The following is a 10,360-nucleotide window of genomic DNA, read 5'->3' as shown; positions in this document are numbered from 1 at the left end:
ACACAGGAGACTTTATTTATAGTTTAATAAAAAATAAACTACACAAATCATTAGAGAGATTCTAGCAGAGACGCACAAGCCCCTAGGAGCTTGGGGGCTGCCTGTTGAACCACTATTTTACTTCTGGCTTTATGTCTCTTCCCATTGTTATTAGCTTGCCTGCCTCAGCACTGGGACATCCTTCAGGAAGCCATTCTTTTTCCTCTTTGATCTTCTTGGTCATTTCCTTGGCTTTGGCAGTTTTCTTCTTTCTGGTTTTGCAGTGAGGGGAGTAGAGGAACTCTGTGTTTGTAAATGGGTCACCCTGCCTCAGTTTGCTGCAGAACCAAAAGGGTTAGAGTGAACCATCAAGGTACTTCTTGAATACATGTATGATTTCAGTCTCTAAAGTTTCTGATTTTACTGAAATACTTCCACTATAAGATGACTGAGTGGTACAGTTTGTTCCTTGTCCAGTACAGGAACAGCTGTACCAGTACAGAGTACCTTCTGACCCCGTATAACTAACTCCTCACAGAAATTTCAAACTGTGACACTTTTCAGGAAAAAAAACATAGCATTACCCAGTATCATAACAACAAAGTCATCATTTTAGGAGTTAAATGGTTCTGTATAGTAGCCATTGGATGTACTGAATCTGTATTTTCTTAGGGAAAAGATGCAGCTATTTGTTTAGGTACTCATATCTGCCAGAAAAAGCGAATATAGATAGAGTCTGCTTGCAGGGGAGAACCCTCCTCAAAACCTAGCATTCCCTTCACTGAAACCCTATTAACATGGAAGTATTACTCAGTTGTTGTATAAAACCTTAGATATCACAGAATGGCAGCAAGTAAAATTAGGGGTTTTGCTTAGCTGTCTTTGTTTAGCTTGTATTTTATCCTCACATTAATCCCTCATTAGCACTGGTGTACCACAGATGCAGTCTGCTAAGAGATGTGCTCATTTCAGTGAGAGAAATAACATCTTTGGTAGCTTGTTACCAGAAGCCTGCATATGCATCTGTGCTAATGCAGAGTTTTGGTTTAACCACACTGTGGTAGAAGAGGAGGGTCACAGAAACACAAAGGGTAAGAAGAACTTAAAGACAAACAAAGTGACAGAGGGCCTAGCCCTGGAGAGTGAGCACATGAGAGCAGAGCAGGGGTTGCAGCATGGGAACAGTCATAGGAAGGAAGAGTTTAAAGCCCAACCTGTTGAGTTTCGGCTCTGTATAGCAGGCTGGGCCCCGTCTCCGCCTGGATGAGCGCCCTGACATTTCTTCCAAGCTGGAGGAAGACAGAGTCCTGGCATTGGTCAAGTCCTGTAGTGGCCTGATCTCTGCAAAGGGAGACATTCACATGAGTTGATCAAAGTGTTTCCAAATACTTTTCAGATATCCTAAGAAGCACAGCTGCCAAACAGAGAAGGGCTGCATTACCAGGTTTCTCTGAACACTGCACAATCCTGAATCCAATCATGTTCCCTCTAAACTAAGGAGACCATTTTTGTCCAAATATCCCAGACCTGCTCCTCAAAAGTCAGCTCATGCATCAAATTACATTCCTTATGGAAAAAATACAGGTCACTAATACTGCTAGTATCATTGGGCCCTGGTGTAGTAGAAAAATGATACAAAAATGATAGTTGATAGTTCTAATGCCCAGGAGCTTACAGCCTGGAGGAAAAAGCAAGCTTATGGCACCCAAACAACCTACAAGACTTCCAGGAAAGCACAGTACTCTGCCAGTGTTTACTGCAGCTTTCAGAGTGAAGTCAGCCAAGAGACGGAGGGCAGAAGAACCAACTTCTTCCCTCTCTACAAAGTACAGCCCACTCTAGCTATAACAGGCCTGTTTGTCAACAGCTACAGGAAGGAAAAACCCCACAAAAACAACTCTCTTTACAGAGTATCCAATAACAGCAAGCTCCCAAAAAGGCTCAGCTTCACTATTGTATTACCAACCAAGGGATACACCCTCCAAATCCTTTCAAAAAAAACAAACCAAAAAAAAAAACCACAACCAAGAGAATTTAGGTAGCTCCTGATGAATTTCCATTGAAGATACCACCTAGAGGTATAAAGTCTAAAACCTTGCAGCACTAACCATTCTGGACCAAAAACCTGCCATCATCATATTCTGTGCCCCAATAATGCTGACTCTAGTAGGCAGGGTCAGTACCAAATTATACTTTTCAACTGCTTGAGTAATTGATTTTCTAAATTGACAGGCATGCCCTGTAGATAACAAGAGTGGTAAAGCAAGACTCGCAGCACATGCTCCTAGTCTTTTCCCAATATCCACACAAGTGACCAGAAATTCTTACAGGAATGCTGATAAACTAGAAGCAAATGTAGCCACAGAAATGACTGGCCAGCACAAGTGGAAGTATAAGTGGTGTATTGAACACTGATCTTTAACTCTGAAAAAAGAGAGGAGGGAAAGAAAATTATAAGCACTTGCTGCATGGATTTTTGGCACCCATCTCCAAACACAGGTACCCTCCCCAGCCTACCACCTACCAGGTTCCTGTGAAGGTGAGCTCCGAGAACTTGACTCAACCTGGTTTCTTTCCCCAAGTATTTCCTCTGCAGTCTTTTCTTTAAATACCAGGGAGCTTTCCAGCCAAACAGAGGATTTCTCTGGCATTCTGTTGCCCTCAGTACTTAAGCTCTTGGAGACTGGTACATCTGTAAGCCTGGAGCTGACAAGCAAAGCTGCAGAACAGGTGACAGAAGAGGATTCAATACTGTGTGAAAGGTCCATAAGATTATTTGTAAGCGGTATCTTAGCTATCTGCTCTTCCAGGAAGGCATCTGGCTCAGACAGCAGATCTGTAATGCAGGAAAACTTGCCCGTCAGGACAGTTTGATTGGATTCAAGTTCTGCTGAACTTCCAATGAGCGCCTTGGCACCATCACTTTGTCTGGCCGGGGAATCAGTCTCTGGAAGTCTAGAGGTGTTCCTCTTCCTCTGAGGCTTTGGTTTGGGATAAGCATCTTTTTTCGAAGTGTTCATGTTGTTGTCCACTTTAGCTTGCCCCTTTTCTTGAAGGCTCCCTGGCTGGTTTTTATTCCTCTGAGCAGCTGCCATCCTCTGAACTCTGGGGATTTTGCTAGCTTTGCTCCCAGGAATAGACCTGGGAGGCACAATTGGACCCCCTTCAAAATCTGTTTGGATACAACCCAAGCTTCCTGCAAGATCCAAAGGATGGACAACATAAGTTTTCCTGCTACGTTTAACATTACCTGGTGAATCCTTCATGCTCTCCTTAGCTACTTCTTGAACATCTACACATGGCCCAAAAACATCCACTTCTTTTCTCTGATCACTACAACTGCTTTTCCCAACAGTCTTCTTCCTGCTTGTCTTGCTGCTTCTAGGCTGTTCTTCAGCTTTGGCCTCTGGTATTTTCACACAGTTTAACAGATTCTCCTCATCAGAGTCATCTCTTTGCCTAACTACTCTAGTTTTTCTGTTGGTTTTCTGTCTGATGCTTTTTGTGCTCACACTTGAATCCTCTTGGAAAGCACAGGCACCTGAGGTCTCTTTCCTCAAGAAAAGTGAGTTTCGTAGACTGGAATCACCTGAGAGAACTTCATCACTTGAAAAGGTACAACCTGGGCTTTTTGACAAGCTCTCCATACTTTGGGTCTCAAAAATAGCTTCCTTCTTAGCCTGTTGCAGTAAGTCACCATTTCCAAGACTGTGCAGCTGTGTTAGATTCACCACATATGTTCTTCTGAGATCTTGGACTTCATCAGGAGAGCCGGAATGTTGCTCCACACCACAGTCTCTGCTCTTTCTGTTGAAAGCCCCCACACAAGCATTCTGCCTCATCTCAGAAACTTCAGACTCACTAGAACATGTTGCTACTTTTGGCTGAAGAAGCTTCTTTGTATTTTGAGCACTCTCTTCACCCTGAGCTATACCAGGACTACTTTCTGCATAGTTTTTAATTGCATTTGTTTTCTTTTTTCCTGTGCTTGCTTTTTTAACTGTTGTTTTCTCACCAGTTTTACAATTACCTTTGCTTTTAACCTTCACAGGAACAAACTCAGGGACTTGGCTATAGCTGGCATCCACTTCAACACCATGCTCAGTTTCTTTAGCCTGTGGCTGATCACAGAAAATCTCTTTATCCAAAGATTTTCTATCAGGAATAACAGGGGTTTGAGTAGGTGAAACCAGGGAGCTGGGAGATTTCAGCTGTGGCTGTGTGTTACTCTTGCTGGAGCTGCTGCTGTCCTTTGTGATACTCCGCTGAGCTGCCCGAGTGGAACTGACACATGGGAAAATATCCACACCAGAAGATGGAGTGCTTGTTGCAAACAGGGTGGAACGCTTTCTCCTCTGAGTAACATGGCCTTGTGAGAGACGATCAAAGAAACATTTTGCCATCTCATCACCATCATTTGAAAAAGGATGACTCTCCCAGGCAAGCGCTGGCAAATTGTTGGGATTTTGTTGCGTGGCACACAAGGCCTCTGTTGGAAAAACAAATTTCATTCCTAAGACTGAGAAATGCAGCAGGCTAATGCTAGCTTTCTCTATACCACTAAATGCCATGCCCCACGCACTGCCACAAATCCAGAGCATAGAAAAAGCATGATTTTGTCTCTACAGGGACTCCCCAAACTTACTGTGTAACAGAATTGCTCAACTGGCTCCTCTCAGAACAGAAAGCCAGCCCAGAGCAACATCCCTTAACCAGCCCTAATATTTAGGAATGCTCATGATCTGTATGAGAGTTCTTATTTATATGGCAAATCCACAAGGAACAGAAGACATGCATCTAGTCAGATTCTGCAGCTTCAGACATTTCTGAAAATCTTCTGGAAGTTCAGTGCCTGTTACTCAGAAAGCCTGATGAGCAATCTTGAGCTATTGCAAACATGCCAAATTTCCCCACCAGGACATCCTGTTCTGGGATATATGCAATTCTAGCAATATCAGCGTCACTGAACCATGCAGTTCCTAACAGTCATTAAGAGCTGCTGGAGCGATGGTTAGGAGCTAACTGGAGCTATGGCACTGCACTCATTCATTTCTGAACACAGACATGCAAAGTCATACCAGAAGAACAGCAGAAGATGCAAATTTACCTCCAAAGATGCAAGAATCGAGAAAAGCCTCTTGCGCTTCCATTGCTTCAGTCGGCTTCTTCCCATTCTCTTCCTGGTGGGATTGAGGCTTCCCAGCAGGCTGCGATTGCAAAGTGTGTTTGGAGGCAACAGGCACAATTTCCAGGGACTCAGTAGAAGCAGGTCTCTGAAGATCTAGTGAGGATGGCTGTACTGCTATAGAGTTGCCACCTTGCTGTCCTGCATCACACAGCTTGGAAATGGGCACCCTCATTGGCATCCCTGCAGCCCTGGTGAGAAGGAGTAACAGCAATGGAGCATGTTTCATACCTGTGACAGGCCCTAGAATCCAACAGAATAGCTACAGCTTTCACTTTCATCAAGAGTTGCAGAAATACATTTCTGAAGGTTTCAAGTGCGAAGAACACACACTACCCAGCCAGGACAGATTTCACATTTTTGTGCAAGCACAACTTGTAAGAAAAGCACACTGCTGTGGACACAGAAGCAGGAGAAAAACACACTGAGGCAACAAGGAAGTAAGGCCTCTCAGTGCACAGGTTGCAACCACAGGTTCACCTCACTGTGGAACACCAACACAGCTGCTTAGAGATATGCCTGTGGGCAGCTCCAAGGGCACCCCTGCGTTCAAAGGAGAGACTAAACAGAGGAGAACAGAACTTCAAGTATATTTTAAGAGACCCTGCTCTTAGGTTCTTTCCAAAACACAAGTTTACATCATACAAGCAGATGACTATTAAGCATTTATACATAACAAACATCAAAGCAGCCAGCTATGGCACACACTCACTCACTCGAGGAAATCTTGCAGTGCTCACCAGCTACAAAGGAAAAACTATCTAGAAGCAATGCGCTTTCAAACAAAGGAGGGAGAAGGACCAGTTTATGTGTAGACTTAGCATTAGAACAAGTAAGACAAGGAATGGCAGCAGAAAGATACAGAATAAAGGAAAACATCAAGCAGTGGTGGTTTAGAGAAGACATCTCATGTAAAACAGACAATTGGCACACATGTAAAACACAAGAGGAAGTTTAGCATATAGAAATTCAGGACAAGCTTGGTAATATCTGACATTTTAAGGCCCACCTCACAAGCTGACCACCTGCAATATCATCGACCCAGCTATCTTCAGTCATGCTGCTCTTCCGGCCATTGGACAAGGATGCAGAACTTGTATAGGACTGGAAAGCAAAAGAAATAGAAGGGTATTTAAAGCTCTTGCAATCCCCTGTGCAGCCTCCTGCACAGAAACAGCAGAAGCTCAGTTTCACCCCAGAAAGCATGCCAAATACCACCAGTGACCATCTCCCATTTAAAATTGCACAAATTATGGAATAAATTGCAGCAAAGTCAGATTCTGCCTCCACAGGCTTAAGGATGAAGTTAAACTAGTTCAGATAATCTGAGACTAGGAAGCAGGGATATTTTCCCACCCGCCCATGAGACAGAATGTATGGAAAGTGTCCTATTCCCTATCACAACTTGCCATGGCAACACTTAAAAAAAGAAACTGAAAACAAGTCACAACCTGTCATAGCAGAATAGCCTACTGGCCAATACAGCCAACGACCCAGAGAAGGCAGTTTAAAACTGCAGCCTTTGCTACAGAAGAAGTTACCCCAGAAATTGTTAACACCAAGCTAAAAATGAGGATGCAGCCAGCACAATTCAAGCAAGCAAAGAAAAACAGTTGAAGCATCAAACACTGAAGTGAGCAGGCAATGCAAAGCAAAAGGCAGAGACAAACACAGCCCCCTTTTCCAGAGCAGCGTGCTCACATTTCCCACAATTTACCTCAGATAGTCGGGCCGTCTTAACTGCAGCCACAAGGTTTTCAAGTTCTTTCAAGGTGTTATTCTATGTCAAGGTAATAAAGAGAGAGAAACCATAAAGACATTAAATCAAAACATCTATTCCAACAAGGATGCTGGTAGCCAGAGCAAGGCATGTTCTGGGGAGAACACAGCTTGGAATAAAGAATAAGCAAATGAATGGTGACATTTTTCATATGCAGAGACTATGGACAATCAGCAACAGCTCAGTCCTCCCAAGGTTGAGATGCTACTGCTGCATACCTTGCCCACTGCCTCTCCCCACGCCAACCACACTGTTAGTGCCATACCAGGAAGGAGAGCTTGTGCCGCAGCAGAGCATTCTGGAAGTGACATTGCTCCACCTCCTTCTGTAGGATGGTCTTCTCCTGGGTGAGCCGCTGCGCATTGGCTTTCTCCGCATTGAGGGCCTGGGCCAGTGCTTTATTGTTGTGCTTCAGGGAGACTTTAATAGTGGAGGAGTTGTCTGTAAGGGATAGAGAAGCATCGCACAGAATCAGCATCCAAGGTCTCATCCACGCCTCTTCCCTCATCATACTTCTTCCTCTTCCCAGAATAGCCTCCCTCTACAACTCAATAGCCCCACACAAAGCCAGCAGTATAATTCCTTCCAGCAATGGAGGTCTCCAGAAAACAGCAGGAAAAACTTACCATAATAACATGCAACACTTCAGACAGACACCCTCTCCATCCTCAGTGGTTTGTGCTCAGTCAGCAAGCTACTGCTTCAATTCTTAATGAATGATGGTGTGGTTCAGGTGCTGAGTTTAGAAAGATATGCTTCTGACTTTGAACAAGTCGCCTATAGCTCTGAGTCCTCATCTCCATCCAAAAAGAGGGAGAAAAACCTACTTTCCCCTGTAGCAGCCCTTGAGCAGATTTAGATACATGTTTCCCAATTTCAAAACAAATAAATAAAAGTAACAGAAACATCTAACTTTTTCCAAGGTAGTCCAAATTATCTCGTGCACTATCATTGCATTATTTCCCCCATAAAACACAAATCACAGTTGGGCTAGCTTCTGCACAGGATTGCATCTACACTAAAATACTTTCCACACCTCTTATTTTTGCTGTTTGGACCCTGAGGACTCGGTCACCCAGACACAGCCGTCTAACGCCATCTGAGATGCTGCCGAGAGCAGCCTGTGATGCACCCAGCTGCTGCTCCAAAGGTTCTGCATCAAACCTGCCAGTCACAGATACCTCAGACACCTTCGGGCACCTCAAGTAGCACTTGACATTCATTGCAGGGTACTGAATTCACTAGACACCCACAAGCAGAGAAGGAGCTGTTAAATACAAGCCCTGGGTAAGAGACCGCCGCCCACCGCGGCCACAGCCAAAGGCACAGTTACAAGCTGACGTAGGCTGCCAGCCTCTGCACATGCTGCAAGGCAAAATACACTCACTAATGATTTTCGTTTTGATTTTTGATGCAAGCGAGGCATTCAGCTTCGCAGTCCTCAAGGCACCCTTTTTCTTCTCCCGCATCCGCTCTCTTACGCCACTCAGGCTGAAGAAGGATGTTTCGGCCGCCTCCCACGATGCCATAGCTGGAGAGAGCGACACCGAGCAGGGTTAGCACCCGTATTCCTCCCTTCGGCCGCTACTTACCGGCCAAGACTTCACACTCTCCCCGAGAAGCGTACCGGCGGCCTCGCCCCCCGCCCCGCAGACCCCCCGGGAGGACCTGGCGGCCGCAGACACAGGGCACCGCGCCGCACCTCGCCCCGAGCTGCTCCCGGCAGCGGCGGCCGCCGCGGCCCGTTACAGGCCCTCCGCCGCCCGCCCGCGCGGCCCCTCAGCGCCCGCGGGGAGCGGGGCGGGCGGGCTCCCCCCTCACCTGCGTGCGCGGCGGCAGCCTCCAGCGCGGAGAGCCCCGCGGGACGGTGGGCGGCCGCTCCTCGCCGCGGCCAGGGAAGGAGGGAAGGGGGCAGAGGAAACTCTTACCCGCCGGGAGAATTTTGAATGCGACGGCGGCCCGCCCCTCGCCTCGCCCCGCCCCGCCGGGTGGCGGCCGGGGAAGCGGCGGTTGTCTCTGCTCCGCCAGGGAAAGCGGGGGCGAGGCCCGGCGCGCACGAACTCCATCCCCAGCGCCGGTTGCGCCGGGGTGGGGAACGTTACTTCGCCCGTCCGTTAGGGCGCGGGCGGGCCTGCTTGTGTGGGGAGCCCGCGCCGCCATTTTGCGCCGCCATGTCGGGCTGGGCCGGGCAGCCGCCGCTGAGGGGAGGCTCTCCGTCCTCCCGGGGAAAGGGGACCCCCGAACGTCGCCTTCTCTGGCGCCGCGGCCCCGCCGCCCTCGGGGCTGGAAGCGCCTGGCTTCCAGGCCGTGGACGTGAGGCGCTGCTGCCGCCGCCTTGCCTCGGGCACGCAGAGCTAAAACGCTCCTGGAGCGCCTCAGAAAAGCCCGGGAGTTGTTCTGAAGGACAAATCTCACCCAAAAGCTAGGGTTTGTTCGTCTGCAGAATTCAGCACCTGGCTTGCAGCCTTCACCTGCGAAAAGGTGACATTTTACAGTCTTATTAAAAGGAAATTTTCTTCTGAAGTAATTTTCGTTTCAGCCCAAGTTGATGCATTGCTTTCCAGACACCTTCGAATTTGTCCTCAAGAAATTGACATTGCCTGCGCAGATGGAACAATGTTAAAATATTTTAAGGAAATTACATGCAAGGAAAAAGCAGCCAAAAAGTTTTAAGAACAGCAGTTTACAGTGGAGGTGCGGAGGGAATTTGCAATACAAACAAGGCTGATAAAAACACTTTTACCAGCTGCCACAGGCATGTGAATGGTAGCCCTTGCAAGAGTCCTAAATCCTACTCCTATTACTATTTTTCTGGTATTTTTTAGTACATTAGCTGATGAGTATTAAATAATGCAAATTATTAAATAAATTTATTCCTTTCAACTTAATTCAGTAGTGGATTGACAAAACACCCACCACACCAGCCCTGAAAATCGGACTTGCAGTGGGTAATGATGCTGCAGACACACAGACCTGACTGTTGCTTTATTTCTTGCTCTGGGGAACCCATGACTGGCATTAAAAGTGCTATGGTGTGGGGAAAAGACTTAAGTGTCCTTCTCTAATACATATTCTGTGCTCCATGCATGACAAATTCCACGGTTCAAGGGGCCTAAACTTGCTTGTACTAAGTTTACTAATTTACTAAGTTTATTAAGCACACTGGTCAGCAAATTAAATTAACAGTGGACAGCTTAAAACCAGAGACCCTCTCCCACCCAGCCCTATTTAAACAGTAGAAATCTTTGCCAGGTGATATTGCAGATGTCAGTTTCTCGGGTTTCAAAAAGTGATTGGACAAATTTGTGGAAGTAAAACAAAAAAACAATGGCTATTAACTGCCAAGACAACATATTTTGCTCAAGAAGGTCCTGAGCTGCAAATCAGTGGAAAATGGGGAAATACACAGAGAAACT

General features: G+C 46.5%; 1 protein-coding gene across 1 annotated transcript; it reads right to left on the bottom strand.

The window, feature by feature from the left end:
• LOC142031212 (uncharacterized) lies at nt 1-8,841 on the bottom strand. Its single transcript, XM_075028289.1, has 9 exons — nt 8,766-8,841; nt 8,332-8,475; nt 7,210-7,385; nt 6,882-6,944; nt 6,174-6,268; nt 5,087-5,355; nt 2,504-4,468; nt 1,194-1,320; nt 1-317 (listed from the first exon to the last, which is right to left on the bottom strand). The coding sequence occupies exons 2-9, from the start codon at nt 8,471-8,473 to the stop codon at nt 113-115; spliced, it is 3,042 nt and encodes a 1,013-aa protein (XP_074884390.1). The 5' UTR covers nt 8,474-8,475; nt 8,766-8,841; the 3' UTR covers nt 1-112.
• Between the last annotated feature and the right edge of the window lie 1,519 nt (nt 8,842-10,360).

This window comes from Buteo buteo, chromosome 5 (assembly GCF_964188355.1).
Source record: "Buteo buteo chromosome 5, bButBut1.hap1.1, whole genome shotgun sequence".
Classification (NCBI taxonomy): Eukaryota; Metazoa; Chordata; class Aves; order Accipitriformes; family Accipitridae; genus Buteo; species Buteo buteo.
The sequence above is the reverse complement of the archived record's forward strand: the minus strand, read 5'-3'. Positions and strand labels throughout refer to the sequence as shown.